We start from the raw sequence: 16,647 nt of genomic DNA, 5'->3' as shown, positions 1-16,647 counted from the left end.
GCTTTATATTGGCCATTTGCTTTGGTGAGACAAAGGAGGAGACAAAGGACTGATCAGGAGGACCCTTAGGAGTGTTCCCAGATATTTATGGGTGGATTTTGGTTGAGGTCTCTGCACAGAGAAAGGGAAAGAAGGGGTACTTGTGTTGACGCAGGGTAAATAAACAGTAATTAGAGAATGGGGGTATATTACAAGTGAGAAGAAAGTTATCTACAGAATTATCAGCTTAATGAGAGGAGAAGGGGAAAGAACCCCTTCCTTTTAGTTTAGTGTCTACTGTCCAGAACAATACCATTTGAGCAAGCCCTCTTTTATCTGTCCCTCCAGCTGGTGCCTATGTTGCACTGACCCTCCTGGGCTCTTCACCCTCATCCGTTGGTGTCTCTGGGCTCCAGCAGGACCCAAACCCAGAAGGTGCTCCCCAGATCACCCCTGTGATCCCACCACCACCACCTCCTCCACCTCTGCCACCTCCACAGCGCATCACAGGACCCAAACCTCTGCAGGTAATGGTCCTCCTCCTCTCCTCTGTTGTCCCTTTGAATAACTCCCAGTGGGGGAAAGCGGGTTAAATTGAATGGTGTGCTGGTAAGCAGAGACAAGCCAGAGAGATGTTCTCCTTCCCTGTAAATGCATGTGTAATTTTATCAGAGAGCAGCATACAGTGTGTTTTCTAAATGTGTGGAAGACTCTCAGGAGGCCCCTTGAGAGTGCTGCTCCCACACTTGCAGACATAGACAGAGGCATCTGTTCAACACTGTTGCCAGTCATTGTCAAGAGGGTGTGGAACGGGAGGAAGAGAAAGGTCCTGAAGAAAAAGGCTGCTTGGAGGAATGAAATATGCAGCCCAGTCTGTAGGGGAGAGTCAGGAAAGGAAGCACACAAGTGGGGAGAGAAGCTGAGGACAAGAGAAAGCTGTGTGAGGTGTTAAAAGAGATCAAGATGCAGATAGAATGAGGAACAGGATTTTCTGGTTGGAAAGAAGACTGAGCTGGTGAGTCCTAGGAGACTTTAGAGAGAAATTTGATACCAGAGGTGATTACAGCAAGGTTTCTAGGAAGTTCAGGTAAAATCAAAATAAGATCATATATTTACTGAATTCTAGCAAGGTTCCATGTGTTAGACAAAACACGGTCACGACACAGGCTCTCATAGCTTTCCTTGCCCAAGAATCAGCAGGTAGAAGAGAATCGAACTGATCCCCAACTCTCACTACTGTCTTATTTTTCATTCTTAGGATCCCGAATTTCAAAAACATGCCACCCAGATCCTTAGGAATATGCTGAGGCAGGAGGAAAGAGAGTTACAGGTAAGGTCACTACTGAGGGTAGCCTGGCCATGGCCTTAATGATCTGCCAATGTGTACGACTGAACTTACAGGCCGTACCTTATTACCGTAACACCTTAGAAATGAAAGCCCAGGACCACAAAGGAATTGTCAGAAGCCAATAGAATTTGTTAAAGAGAATTTGACCAGTAGAGTGAAGAGATTAATAGCTCATGGATAATAAATTAGAATAATGAATATGTAGATAAGATACAAACAAGTGATGAGACGAATAGACTAAAATGAGGCAGCATTAGAACTGAGGAAAATCATAGTCAGTTGGAATTGACCTTGGTGGTTTCCAGGGAAAGGAAGGGCTGGGGGAAGGAAGGTGGGCTGGGTAGGTGAATACCCAGCCAAGCTGATAAAGAAGGGGCACTGTTGGTGAATGGGATGCAGAGAGATTTCCAGGCCTGGGGATGATGTACATAGAGAACAGTAAGATGACTTTAGCTGGAGTGGAATCACTAGATTACTGTAGTAGCTGTGGCTTGCAGCAAACTTCTCACTCCTTCATTTCAATTCAGCAAATTTCTGTAGGTGCTCACTATATGTAAAGCATTATTTTAGTCCCTATGGTGTACAGAGATGAAAAAGATCAAACATTTCTTGCCCTTAACATGTCTAAAATCTAATGGAGAAAATTCATATTACAGTAGGGGAGAGAGTGGCAGGAACAAAGAGCTGCCAATAAGAGAACAATGCAGAGAGCATTAATAACAGAATGTGTGGGGAAAACTTCACAGACCGAGTCTATTTCAGCTGGGCCTTGAAGAGTACAGCTTCTGTGTGCAAAAGTGATGGGGGTGACCTATTCAGCATAGGTCAAAGGCACAAAGATATAAAAATACACTTATGCCCTGGCTGATGTTGCTCAGTGGTTGGAGCGTTGGCCCAGGGACCAAAGGGTCTCAGGTTTGATTCCCAGTCCAGGACACCTGGGTTGCAGGTTCGATTCCTGGCCCAAGTTGGGGCTTGTGCAGGATACAGTTAGTCGATATGTCTTTCTCAGTCGATGTTTCTCTCTCTCTCTCTCTCCCTCCCTCCCTTTCACTCTACCTAAAAAAATCAATGGGAAAATATCCTCAGGTGAGGATTAAAAAACACAAGCTTATAAAAATTCTTAGAAGAAAACATGGGTATAAATCTTTACGACCTTTTAGATATGACACCAAAAGTACAAATAACCAAAAAAAAAAAGATAAATTGGATTTCATCAAAATTAAAAACTTTTATGCATTAAAGGATGCTATCAAAGTCAAAAGACAACCCATAGAATGGGAGAAAATATTTGCAATTCATATATCTGATGAAGGTCTAGTGCTAATATGTATAAAGGACTCTTAAAACTCAACAACAAAAAGACAAGCCAGTTTCAAAGTTAGCAAAAGATTTGAATAGACAGTCCAGTAAAGAAGGCAAACAAATAATCAATAAACACAAGAAAAGATGCTCAGTATCATTAGTTATTAAGGAGACACAAATCAAAACTACAGTGAGATACCACTCCACACTCACTAGGATGGTTAGAGCCAAAATGACAGAAAGTAACAGTTGCTGGTGAGAATGTGGAGAAATGGAGAAATACTTGTTCATATTTTGTCTGTGTTTTCACAATCCTAGTCTGTTCCTACCATTGATGGTGAAAATATAAAATATAGTACAGCCATTTTCGAAAACTTTGTCAGTTCCTCAAAATATTGAGCAGAGAAACACGGATATGATGATCAATTCCACTCCTAGTATATACCAAAGAAAATTGAAAACATATTCAAACAAAAAAACCTATACATGAGCCTTCATAATGGCATTAATCATAATAGCCAAAGGGTAGAAACAACTCAAATATTTATCAATTGATGACTAGATAAACAAATATATTATATCCATACAATAGTATATTATTTAGCCATAAAAGGGAATAAAGTACTGATACATGCCATAACTTGGAAGAACCCTGAAAATACTCTACTAAGTGAAAGAAGCAACTCTCTGAATATACTAAAAACCACAGAATTGTACACTTCGAAATGGTGATGTTTATGTTAGTGAATTTTTTGTCAATGATAATTTTTAAAATAATTTTTTAAATGCCATGGAAGCCCAGAACAAGGAATAATTAATTGTGCAATGACCTGAGAAGTCTTCATGAGGTCATGAGGTCTTCATGAGTTGGGATCAATTTGTTTCCCTCTGGAAAATGCTTTGGGCCTTGATGGGCTTGGAAATTCTGAAGATTGTAGAAGTTGATCAAAGGATTTTTGAGTAGGGGAGAGAATATATCTTCAAATCAGTGTTCTTTAGAAAAATGTATTCAGTGGATTGATACATAAGGGAATCATTTAGGGGGTGCTGAAACAGGTAAGAAATGATGACAACAGCAGAAATAAGAACAGAAAGTTGGAATTGGCAACGGGAGACATCTCAGAATTCACATCAGTAGAACTTATCAACCGGAAGGGGGAAGTAAAGGGGAAAAGAGAATAAAAGATAGCCCCTAATCTGGGTGCTGGGTAGATGGTGATGCCATTGATGGAGTGAGACAGAGAGAGGAGCAGGGTTCAGGGAAAGAAATGAAGGTCATCTTTGGGTGTACTGAGTTTAGGGTGCCCCTGGGACATTCAGATAAAGAGACCATCATAGAGCATGTGGGGTAACAGGGCTGAACCTCAGGAGAAAAGCCTGGGTTAAAATAGGCATTTGGTTATTCTCGGCACGATGGTATTAGTTGAACTTGGAAACTAGAAGATATCGCCCAGGGCACCAGTGCACAGAAAGAGAAGAAAGCTGAGGATGGAGTTTGGGAACTTATGTGCTTCTGTATTCTGTAGCACAGTGCACCAACCTCTAACATCACACCAGTTGCTGTTATATTTCTATTTTAATTATTTAACCTTTTCCCCTACTGGACTAAGTTCTTAAAAACAAGGACCTTGCCTCTTACCTCTACGTTTGAATGTTTCTCCTGCACAACTGGCATAGGACCTGGCATGTGTCAGCTCTCAGTAAATGTTTATGGGACTGAAGGCTCACCTAGGGTTAAGAGGTGAGGCAGGGATAAAGGTAGAGTTGGGGGAGGGGTGTGAGGAGACCCAAGATAGTGTAGAGTTAGGAAGTCAAAAGAGGGCAGCATTTTAAGGAGGAACTAGAAGAAACCACTGGATTTGGCCGTTAGGTCATTTTGTCCTGTAGCTGTCTGAGATAATTGGGAGGAACTAGATTGAGGAGCGACTGGAAGGCAAAGCAGTTGGGGGCAAGTGTCAACTCCTGTTTTGAAATATGCGGCTATGAAAGGAAAGAGAAAAAACTGAGGCAGTAGCTTGAAGAATAATGAGTTGAGTCCTGGCCGGTGTGGCTCAGTGGTTGAACGTCGTCCCATGCACCAAAAGGTTACCGGTTGGATTCCTGGTTAGGACACATATCCAGGTTGCAGGTTTGATTCCCCTGTCAGGGTGTATGCAGGAGGCAACCGATTGATACTTCCCTTTCACATCCATGTTTCTCTCCCTCTCCCTCTAAAAATCAGTAAAAACATATTATAAAGTAATAGGAAGAATCCAAGTTAATGGAAAGGGTTTCATTGTAGTGGTTTAAGACTGGAAACTTGAGGGGAAGGAGCCATTGGAGAGAAGACTAAGAAGATAAGTGCCTAGTGCCTAAGAAGAGCCTGAGGCCACTGGAAGCATTAAATAACTGTAAAGATTAGACATCGCCTCTCTTCTGGGCGAGGGAGCAATGACTGCAAATGTTTGGGAGTGAAATAAGAGTTCGAAAAGTTCTTACCCGGTGATATTGTCTGCTGAGACAAAGGGAAGGGCTGGAGAAGATGGAAAAAATAAGTGTGAGGAATTTGTAAAAAGGTTGGCAGGTAGCATTGAGGCCCCAGATGGGCTCAGAGAATATGTGTACTCAGAGTCTCTAATGAGTTAACCAGCCAGCTTGACTGAGTATTTTTCTTTGTAGTGCAATAATAATAGCTGGCCATATTCAGTAATGTAATTAAACACCAGACATTCTGCTAAGCACTTTACATCCATAATCTTATTCAGATCTTATAGCTCAGCTCTCCCAGGAGGCAGGAACTGTTACCTGCAGGTCCTATTATCTATGAGGATATATTAAAGCTTGCTCAGGTCTACACAGCTAGTGAGTGGAGGTACCAGAATTCGAAGCCAGGACTCCTTGACTGCACAGCCCAAGCTCTGCACGTGTGTGCTGCGCTCCCCGGTGTGCCGTGAGGAGGGCTAGACAAGCATCAGGCTGCTGCCCAGCCGGGGAGAGCAAGCGTGGCTTCCCTCGGCATGCTTCTTCCTCTCATCTGCTTCTCACTGTGTCAGTTTCCTCTTTGGCACCTTTTTGTGTGCTGGTCCGGACAGTCACATATGTCACACCTGTCGTAGTCAGAGAACGCCTCATTTAGGATGTGGGACTTAAGACAACCTTTGAAGAATGGGTCGGATTAGGATGGGCCTTTGTGCTGTGTCTTCTTCTTCCAGCTGCCTCATGTGTTCTGTTCTGTTTCTCACCGTGTGTACTTTCTCCTGCTCCTAATTGCTGGTGAAATAACGTGCATCTGCTAGAACGCAAAGATCTCTTCTCTCTCCCCTTTGTTTTGGGATAACTGCCTGTTCCCCTCACTGGTGAGTTGTCCATTCTCTACTAACCACCCCGTCTGCCTTCTCCCCTCCCCCCTGCCCTCCTCACCCCTCTCCAGCACATTTGTGAGGTATATAGCCGGAACCCCGCCAGCCCGCTAGAAGAGCAGATCGAAGGTGCCCGGCGGCGAGTCACTCAGTTACAGCTGAAGATCCAGCAGGAGACTGGTGGCTCAGTGGTGAGTGCTAGGAGGCACAGCTCTAGGACGGGCGCCCTGCAGGTGGACTGGGCGGGATCAGTGAGAAAGCTAGGGCAGAAGCCTCCCTGAGTCATGCCAGGACCCCAAGGCTGAGCTAGTAAGTGTGCAATATCTATCAAAGAAACAAAGGTCTGCATTGTGTTATTTAGAGCTAAAGAGACTGAGCACTGTCCTGACACTTGGGACATAAAAGAAAAAGCCGTCCAAGAGTTTATAGTTGCAATGGGAAGAAATAAATTACTGTTGGCTTTAGTCTCCTAATTACCCATCTCCTTCTGGGTAATTCCCTTATAGCTGATACATATATTCCTACACTGATTTTACTCAGTATTCATCTGGTAACTTTATCCACCACTTATTCCTCAGGTCTTCTCAAAGAAATACAAGTAATTTTTGTTGTTGTTAATCCTCACCCAAGGATAATTTTAGTGATTTTAGATAGTGGAAGCGAGAAAGAGAGAGAGAGAAAGAAGAGAGAGAGAGAGAGAGAGAGAGAGAGAGAGAGAGAGATTGGTTGCCTCCCGCACTCACCCTGACCGGAGCTGGGAATCAAACCTGCAACCCAGGTATGTGCCCTTGACCAGGAATCGAATCTGTAACCCTTTGGTGCGTGGGCCGACACTCTAACCACTGAGCAACACCAGCCAGGGCGAAATACAAGTACTTTTAAAAGTCATTCTAGGTAAAGGATTCCCAGTCAGTTGAGAGGTTTCTTTAGCAGCAGCTAGTCACACTTTGTGGGAAATCCCAGAGAGGAGACTCTCAGTCAGTATCTGTTCTATTCAGGGAGTTTGCTATTAGTGGTGTCTTACTTATCTCTAGCAAGCCTTAATTCTTGGGTATATAGGAAGTAACTTTCCAGAAACTTTAAGATCTCCAAGAATAATATTTGCCAAAGCCAATAGAAATTACTTGAAGATTATCCACTTTCTTCTTTAGAACATGCAGATCAAAAATGTCTGGGACACACAAGTTAGTCAAATTTAAGCTGCTTTTTTTTTCTGAAGGACTTCTCAGTGTCACATGGTTGATAGGAGCTCAGGTTCTGGACTTACACCATCTGGATTCACATCCCAGTTCCAGTGCCCACCTGCTTTAAGACTCTTGGGCAAGTTATTTAATTCCTGGGAGCCCCCGGTGGCCTCACTTGTGAAATGGAGAGCATGACAGGATCTGCCGGACAGGGTCACTGTCGGAGCTAAAGTATGCCCTCCGCTCAGGGCTCGTGTGCCTGTGTGCTCTGTGCGGTGGGAGGCTGCAAGGCTCCCCCTGCACCCCCGAGATCTGAACACAACCCCGGCTTTACAGCACTGCCGTGTAGCCTGCCCAAGTTACTTAAGATCTCTGGGCTTCTGTTCCCTTATTTATAACATGAGAGTTCTGTAACCACCTCAGAATTGTAGAGAAACTAAATGAGAGATGGAAAAGAGGGCTTTATAAACAGTGAAGCACTATCAGTATAAGTCTCTTTGCACTGACTGCTCATCCAGCCCGAGACCAGCACCTTCAAGGACCTTTGGAGATGGGCCTTTCACGTGTTTCCTCAGCCATCTGCTTGAGCTTTGTGTACCACTCAATGGGAAGTTCTTTCTGTGTCTACCCCAACTAGGGCAATAGCTCTTTTGAGGTTGTGGTTACAAATCAAGTGAATTTTTAGAATTTTTCTGAAATTCTTTCTACCATTAGGGGTCACCATCTTCCTGAAACTGTACAAAGGAAGCAATAGCTCTTGTAGCTGGGCATTTTTAAGGCAATAAAGCAGAAGAGGCCACTAATTGTAGATATTATATTATCTGCTGAGACTAGGGAAGGGTTGGTCGGAGGAAGGAAGCAGTAGGGGGAGAGGTTAATAGAATTTGCCCACCCTCTGGACCTTTCTTTTCTAGGACATACTTCCACTGTATGGTGACGTCAACCAGAGATCATCAGAAGGTAAGTTCTCCCCACCACCCTTTTTTCTCTGGCTTGTCTCTAGTCCACATTGTTTATCTGTTGTCCCCTCTTCGTGAGGCAGATTCAGGGAAAGAAAATGTGTGGTGCCTGCCTCTGGGAAACAGGGTGATGAGAAGAAGCAGCGCCAGAGCACAGGGAGGTTGCATAGAACCCATTCCACAGAGGTGAGTGTAGAGCCAGTGCACTGGGTAGGAAAGTGCCAGGGAGAGACTAGAATGAGGACGGTCCAAATGCCAACGTGCCTGCCAGCACTTGGCACTTAGGAGCTCAAGAAATACTGTTGCGCCCTGGCTGGTGTGGTTCAATGGTTAGAGTATCAGCCCCACAAACCAAAGGGTTGTGGGTTCAATTCCCAGTCAAGGGCACGTACCTGGGTTGCAGGCTCAATCCCCAGCCCAGGTCGGGTACACACTGGAGGTAACCAATTGATGTGTTTCTCTCATATCGATGTTTCCCTCCCCCTGTCCCCCTCATTCCCTTCCACACTCTCTAAAAATCAAAGGAAAAAAATTCTTGGGTGAGGAGTAACCAAAAATAAATGAAAGGAGAAATACTATTGCGAGAGGAAATGAATGGGAACCAGAGAGAGTTGTGGATGAAGTGAGGGCTGAGGCTTGTGAGAGAGAATAGCGTGTCATTTCAGGAGGTGACGTGGCCTGGCACACGTGTAGAGGTGGGGGAGAGCTAGTTGTAAAGCATCCCAAGCGTCCCACTCGGGTCATGAGATAAGAGAGGCAAAGGGAAGCTGGGAAAGAAAAGAAGGTGGTAGCTTCGCTTTTTGTTTTTTATTTTTGTTAATCCTCACCCGAGGATTTTTTTCCATTGATTTTTAGATAGAGTGGAAGGGAGGGAGCGAGCGAGAGAGAAACATCAATGTGAGAGAGACACATTAATTGGTTGTCTCCCACATGACACCAACCAGGGAAATCGAACCCGAGACCCTTTGGTCCACAGGCCAACGCTCTAACCATAGAGCCAAACCAGCCAGGGCAGCTTCACGTTTCTGCCCTATGCACAGGCTCCCAGATTCAAGTTGTTCCTTTCCCCGGACCCAGCTCCTTACTGTTTTTTTTGTCAGGCCGACTTTCTCTGGATTCACAGGACGGGGACAGTGGCTTGGACTCTGGGACAGAACGCTTCCCTTCCCTCAGTGAGGTGAGTACCAGCAGGCCAAGCCCCTTTAAAACTGTCCCTTCTCTCGCACCTGAAGCTCCGAGCTCACCGTTTGCCGAGGCCTCTGGCCTGTCATCTGTGGACCTCTTCTGTAGTTCCAGTTCCAAGATTGTGGTCACTCTGCTCTGAGCTCCAAAAAGGGGGTTCACATACATCCTACCTGGAAGATCATCCAGCCTGGCTTCTATTTCATCATAACTCTGTTATGTAAAGAGGGGGTGGAGAAAGAGGCCATGGCACCAACTGTAGTAGCCTTCGAGTATAAGGGAGCGGAGTGGTAGGTCACCTAAAGTGGCAGTGGCTTGACCAAAGACACATTTTTGCCTGGCTGCAAATAACTCATCTTTGACTAATACAGTGGTTAGAAGCAGCAGTGTCTCTTTCTCTCACAGACCTTATTGTACTTCACCAGCTTATCTTCTCTGGGGTGGTCGAAGGATTTCAAGTTTTGGCCTCAAAGGTTCTCTCTTCCAAGTATCCTCAGTCTGCATATATAAACTGCAAAGATAAACTTGCAGTATAAAAATACAAGTGAATGGAAGAAGTAATAATGATGTTAGCAAAGTATATACTTAGCCAGAATAATTAAATATGTGAATCAGTCATTTAAAATATGTTTAAAACCTAATTTAAAAAAATAGTTGGAATTTTATTTCCTTTATTTCCTGTCCTTTGGGGGCAGTTGATGATGCATGTATGTGAAAGGATCAGCATGTGGGAAAAACATCAAGAAGGGACCAGAGGGTCCCAGCTGACATCTTGAGGGTTCAACATCTGGGAAGCGTCGTAGCTTAGTGATGAAGGCCAGGGTTGTGGGATGAGACTGCCCGGGTTGAATCCAGGGAATGCCACATTAGTAGCTACTTGACCTTCAGCAAGTCTTGTGTCTGCTCCAAATGTTAGTGTCCTTGTGTGAAAAGTAGGAGGAATTATAGTATCTCCTTCACAGAACTGTTGGGAGAATCAAATGAGGTACTTTATAGTCAAGGGTAATAGAGTGCCAGGCACAGAAGAAGTATTGTATTTATGTTAGCTGATGAGTGTGGCTGTTACCACCAAGTGAGCTGAGTTCTGAGGGGCTCTGGACGAGTGTCCTCACAGAATTCTCTGCTCCTTTAGTCATTGATCAATCGGAACTCAGTCCTGTCAGACCCCGGAGTAGACAGTCCTCGAACCTCCCCTGTGATCATGGCCAGGGTGGCCCAGCACCACAGGTGGCAGGGCTCGGATGCACCAGGCCCTCCCACCGGCGACCAGGTGAGTGATTCAGACCCCTCCCTGCAATCTTCCTTTCCCTTGCATAATCAAACTAAATCCTGTTTTGAGTTAGACACTGGATAATGAATAGTAAAGAAGATGGTATCAATGGATACAAGAAAGTAAGACTATCTCAGGTCTATGTGAAGAGTCAGTGAATACATCTGTAGAGAAGTGATGTCTAACAGGTGATCTTTCAGTGTCTGTATACAGCAGGAAATAGGTTTCTTCAGTGTTTTTCCAGAATACTAATTTTCAGTTTTCTCTTTCTTCAGCAAAGTCCTTTTTATAAGTATAATCTTATTCTTTGGCACCCTAATATAAAGAACAAATGAAAACTCAGGAATCCTGGGACCTTTCCCAGGCAAACTCCCCTTACCTTTAGGGGCACTTCCCTAAGGCTCTGGGAAACCTGACATAAAAGCCACTGCTTTGAAGGGTTAGACTGGGTTCCAAGGAGATGTCGGGAAGACAGGTTCGGGCTCAGCGCAGAAAGCCCTGGAGGAGTCTGAGCAGACAGTGCAGGCTGCCTGGAGCCAGGGAGCTGCTTGTCGTTCAGGCAGAAGCTCGGTCACTACCTCTTAGCCACGCTGGAAAATGGTGGCTCTTAAAATTCTTCTGCTACCACCATAATGATTTTTTCCATATTCTCATGCCAACTGTATAATGTTACAGAATATTTAAGCTAGCCCGCTTTTTTAAACTTCAACTTATTTTAAAGGAATTCTGTGATTCTCTTAAATGAAAACCAGTATCATATGCTCTAGTTTTACCTGTAGGATAGTTTGGTTACTTTTAGCTCATGGAGGAGAACGGTGGGAAAATGGGCCTTCCATGTGTTAAAATACCTAGTCCACCTGCTGCTGTGCTGGATCCTTTAGGAAAAAAAATCTCATTCTGTTTTCCCCGTCGGGAAAGGAAGAAGACATTAATATCTTCCTTTGTAAGTAGACAAGTGAGGCCAGTGAAGGCTAAGGGACTGTTGAAGGACTCAGCTTGTTAATGGCAGCATCAGACTAGAACTTAGTTTTCCTAAGAAACTAAGAAGCACAGGGCTGCTCCTCTCCTGGCCAGTCTCTGACTGCCCCTCCCTTGGTAGCACTACGAGACCAAATTTGGGTCCCGTGGGAGGTTGGGTGCACATCCTGTTTTTTGTTTGTTTGTTTTGTTTTTTATTGATTTTTTTAGAGAGAGAGAAAAACATTGATGTGAGAGATAAACATCGATCAGCTGCCACCTGCATGTCCTCTGCTTGAGATCAAGTCCGCAACCCAAGCCTGTACCCTGACTGGAAATTGAACCAGAACCTCTTAGTCCATGAGAAGATGCTTAATGCACTGAGCCACACCGGCTGGGCTCACATCCTGTTCTTAGGGGAGGCTTTTTGGTAGGTGGCTAACAGGAGCAGGTGTGGAGTGATCAGTCTTGGAGTCCATTTTCTTCTCCCGAATCTGTTCATTTTCTGAAAACTATTTAAATTGCTATTTTTGAGTGATAAGAGCAAATATAGTGTAGTTCCAGTTTCTTAACAATAATCTATGTCAGTAAGGGCATGGAAGAGCCCTGGCCGGTTTGGCTCAGCGGTTAGAGCGTCAGCCCGTGGTCCAGAGAGACCCGGGTTCGGTTCCCGCTAAGGGCACGTACCTTGGTTGCAGTTTGTCCCCGGCCCTGGTTAGGGTTGTGCGGGAGGCAGCCACTCGATGTGTCCCTTTCACGTCGATGTTTCTCTCTCTCTCTCTTCCGATATCTCCCTCCCACTCTATCGGAACAAAAATGGAATAATGTCCTCGGGTGAGGATAAAAAAAAAAAGAGCATGGAAGAAACTTACACTACCCATGAAGCTGTCAGCAGCAGGGGCAGGGATCCAAGGGAGCGCTCGCTTCCTGTCACAAATTTCCGAAATGGTTGACTTCTTTATAATAAGCATATTCTGCTTTTGTAATCAGAAAAACTATATATTTGTAAAGACCGACAGAAACATCCTCCCCCAAACAAGCAAAACTCTAGTGCTTTCAGGTTTTGCCAGAGCGACAAGTAGAGGCATCCAACAGCCTCTGGGGATCCCGGACCCCAGGGGAGAAGAGGGTACTGAGGACATGTCTGAGATACACAAATACGGCACATTAGGCTTCACCTTACAACTCTGCACATGCCATTCAGTCTCTCTGAACCTCACATTTTATTTATAAATGAGTGCTAGACTCTGATCTCAGGTATCTTCTGCGTCTCTCACATTCTGTGACTCAGTGACCTGGGCATAGAGTCTGTACATATTCAGGAGAACACAGATGAGTGAAGAGATACAAGGAGGAGCTGTCAGGAAACACCCCTGGAGAAAGAGAATTAGGAAATATCTTAGTCCTGGAAAGACGTACGTATGAGCAATCTAGGTGGGTTCCAAGATGAGTAATCTAGGTGATTCCTCCTTGTTGGGTAGTCGCTGGAAATTAGGTAGATTAAATTGAGAGAAAAATACATTGGTAGAAAAGCTTTGAAAGCACAAGGAACTTGTAGGGGAATGAATGGCTTGTTCATGGAAGCATTAGAGGAGTTTATGCAATTTGAAATCTCTTGTTATACCTTATATCGATGGCATACCAGTCAGGGTTAGGTTATTATTAAAATTGGCATAAGGGCCCTGACCCATTTGGCTCAGCAGTTACAGTGTTGGCCCTCAGACTGAAGGGTCTTGGGTTCGATTTATGGTCAACAGCATGTACCTGGGCTGCAGGTTTGAGCCCTGACCCCGCTTGGGGTCATGTGGGAGGCAACCAATTGATGTGTCTTTCACACATCAGTATTCTCACATCAGTGTTTCTCTCTTTTCCACTGTATCTAAAAATTAATGGAAAAATATCCTCAGGTAAGGATTTACCAAAAAAATAATAGTAATAAATAAAAGAAATTGGCCTGAGGGGGGAAGAAAGAAAAGCCAATCTAAGAAGTATGGATTCTAGGCAGGTAATGGATGTCTGCCATCGATCTTGAACAGGCAAGGGAACAGATGGGTGGTGTGGCAGAAAGCTCAGCTCCATCCCCTTCTGCCCAAGGAGGCCGAGGTGGCCAGCTCGGCCCTCCTGACAGAGGTCAAGCTCCAAGTGCTGACGGGGCACACAGTGACGAGGGAGCGGGGTGCTGCTGGACTTGGAGGGGGTGTGTTCTGCATAGGGGTGGCCGTTTAGGAGAACAGAGCAGCAGGAGCTCTAGGTTCTTACTGTGTTGGCTGACACTCCCTCCCCAGTTCTTTTGCAAACAGGAAGAGAGCACTTTCTCTCGCTTCCCATCTTCATGTCGTGTGTGACCGGGCTGCCCTGAGTCTGCTCTGCCCTGCCCGGACGTAGCTGACTCCCTGCAAGTGGAAATCATAGCTTCTGTTTTCTGAGATTTGGGTGTGGCAGTGAGATGCCAGCATTGGCCAGACACCTTGGCTTTCCTTGTCAGTGCCGCGCTCTCACCACGCCGACTGCGTCGGGGTCGGGTCTCCTGTCCTCTGACCTCCACCTCTACAACTTCATTCTCTCCCCTAGGCTGTCGATCAAAGCCCAAAGCCTTTAATTATTGGCCCAGAGGAAGATTATGACCCAGGTTATTTCAACAACGAGGTAACAGTTTCCTGGTTTTCTTCTTTCATCATTCTTCTGTCATACTGGCTGCTCTTGACTAGAAGCAGTTTGAGTACACCATCTGGGAGGGAGTGTGGAGGAGGGAGCCCCAGCTTGGAAACCCTGGGAGTCCAAGAACATGGGTACCAAGCTGGAGCAGGTCCTGCTGCTGTACCCTGCCCCTGCGCCCCCCAGCCAGTCCCATCCTTCTGCCTTCCAGAGCGACGTCATATTCCAGGATCTTGAGAAACTTAAGTCACGGCCAGCTCACCTGGGGGTGTTTCTACGTTACATCTTCTCTCAGGCAGACCCCAGCCCGCTGGTAAGTCAGGAGTGTCGGTCTCGATTGAGTGCCTGCTTGTGCGTCACAAATCTCCGGCTCTGGCCCTGCTCCAGTTAGGCCTCTCCAGGACATAGATAAACCGAAAAAGGAGGTGAAGCTTCAGTGAAGGGAGTCTCCACTGCAGAGTACATCAGAGCGTAGGAAGGAGCAAGAAGAGCACGGCCAGGAAACTCACTCTTGGTTAGCTGGGAGGAGATGGTCTTCTGGAGGTGTTTGGATGAAAGTGGATCCAGACTGACTGGGGAGTTAAGAGTGGCCCTTAGAAATGTACAGCATTTCTAAGATCACTCGGCAGAAAGGCAAGGCAGGAGAGGGCCTTGGCTCTGAAGGTGATGACAGGAGGGCTAAGGGGACAGAGGCCGAGAGCCCTGGGACAGCTCAGAGCCAGCAGTTCTGCCAGTTGCTCTCATTCTGCTCAGCTGCTTAAAAAAGAGGCAGAATGAAGGAGAGAGGGTGACTCTGTGCTCTTCAGAATAAACTTCCTGCCCTGGCATGGACTACTGGTTTCTTTTTTCCTCTCTGAATACCACTTTTAGAAGCCAGAGTCAACATCCATTTGCTCAACAGGTAATCAGTGAACACCTGTGTGCAAGTCCCAGGTGCTGGTGTCTCAGCAGCATTCCTGCGAGAAGACGGGGCACATCAGTCAGAGAAGTAAAGCATGACCCTTAGAAAACCGTGCCAAGTAGAGACACAGTGTCAGGTGTGGGAAGGACACAGAACTGAGCAGGCATGGAAACTGTGCTGTGTGCACACCAAGGCAGAGGGGTTACCAAAGGCTTCAGAAGCCCCCTAAGCTGGGCCTTCTCCCCCTCGGCACTGACGTTCCTGAGCTGTAGGATTGTTGGCTGTGAGGGGCTGTCGTGCAGTATCGGATATTTAGCACCATCGCTGGCGTCTGCCCACTAGCCAGCAGCACCTCGCCAGATGTCTCCAGTGGGGCAGCATCCCTCTTGGTAGAGGACTGCTTCTCTAATCTGTTTTTTCTCTCCTAGCTGTTTTACTTGTGTGCAGAAGTTTATCAGCAGACAAACTCCAAGGATTCCCGAAGCTTGGGGAAAGACATCTGGAATATTTTCCTAGAGAAAAATGCGGTACGGCCATCATGGGTTGATTACAATTTTATTATACTCTTTGGACCCCTTGGAGACAGGAAAAACTAAGCCAAACATCCAGGCAGAATGCAGACAGGTTCTTAAAGAGAAGTGTGGGCTGAGATTGGGATTCCCAGATTCCGTTCTAGTTCTGCTCTCTCAGCGCTGATCTGTTCTCTAACCCTCTTGTTCCACGTGCACCAAGGTGGGTGCAGTTGCCTTTCTCCGAGACTCTTCTGGAGTAGTGCCCTCCCCCAACCCTTCCTGCCTCTCTCATCCTGGGACCAAGGAACAGGCCCAGAGACTTCGAATGGACCGGCCTGGCTGGCTCTGGCTGCCCGCAGGCAGAGTCCAGGGGAGGGCAGCCCAGACCAGGACAGACGAGCGCTGCGTCGGGCTAGTCCCCAGGGCACGGCAGGGATCCCGCTGGCAGCGCACCTCTGCCTGCAGGGGCAGTTCCCGTCTTAACTGTGTAATCTGATTACCTGAACCAATCCCAAAAGGACTTTATTCATCTGGCAGTGAGCTACGAGGACTAATGAGATTGTGAAGTGAACTGTTTTTACTCAAGATTTTTATTTTTGCCCTTAAATGGATCTTGAATAAGGAGATTAGAGCTGCCGATTGTTCCTGTTGTGAAACCACCCAGGGTCCAGCTGTCAGGTCCTCAGAGCCAAAGCCAGAACGCCGTGCCCACTGGAAGGCTTGGTGACATGGGCTGGTCTCCCTGGAGTGGAGGGAGGGCATCCGTCAGATGGCCTCATAAAGGTTTCTCCTTGGGGCTGTGTTAGCACCAGTTCACTTTTTGGGAACATCCGTTTCATGTACCCTACTGTCCTGGAAATAAGAGTGGAGAAACTGCATGTCCCAGCCTGCTCTGTGTCCTCAGATTCCATTTCTCAAAAACCCTAGCCTAGCATCCCGGTGCCCAAGTTGGGGCATGGTGAGAGGAGGGTCAGGGAGACGTGGGGGAGGGAGAACAGGCAGTGTTGTCCCCCAGGCCCTGGGGGGTGTGGCCTCACCACTTCTGCCCCACTCTTCT

The 16,647-nt window shown here is 46.2% G+C and overlaps 1 protein-coding gene across 12 annotated transcripts in view; it reads left to right on the top strand.

The window, feature by feature from the left end:
- ARHGEF11 (Rho guanine nucleotide exchange factor 11) overlaps window positions 1–16,647 on the top strand; it is a 119,032-nt gene that overhangs the window by 77,666 nt on the left and 24,719 nt on the right. For 10 of the 12 annotated variants that reach the window (XM_036272614.1, XM_036272616.1, XM_036272607.1 and 7 more), the window contains exons 6-14: window positions 328–506; window positions 1,238–1,309; window positions 6,042–6,161; window positions 8,069–8,114; window positions 9,214–9,290; window positions 10,428–10,565; window positions 14,094–14,168; window positions 14,389–14,490; window positions 15,507–15,605. In XM_036272614.1, the coding sequence (XP_036128507.1) occupies window positions 328–506; window positions 1,238–1,309; window positions 6,042–6,161; window positions 8,069–8,114; window positions 9,214–9,290; window positions 10,428–10,565; window positions 14,094–14,168; window positions 14,389–14,490; window positions 15,507–15,605 (908 nt within the window). The remainder of the gene's footprint in view (window positions 1–327; window positions 507–1,237; window positions 1,310–6,041; window positions 6,162–8,068; window positions 8,115–9,213; window positions 9,291–10,427; window positions 10,566–14,093; window positions 14,169–14,388; window positions 14,491–15,506; window positions 15,606–16,647) is intronic. The other 2 variants (XM_036272618.1, XM_036272617.1) reach the window with 1 other exon arrangement.

Source organism: Molossus molossus, unplaced genomic scaffold (genome assembly GCF_014108415.1).
Source record: "Molossus molossus isolate mMolMol1 unplaced genomic scaffold, mMolMol1.p scaffold_m16_p_20, whole genome shotgun sequence".
NCBI lineage: Eukaryota > Metazoa > Chordata > Mammalia > Chiroptera > Molossidae > Molossus > Molossus molossus.
This window is presented reverse-complemented; position numbering and strand designations above follow the sequence as displayed.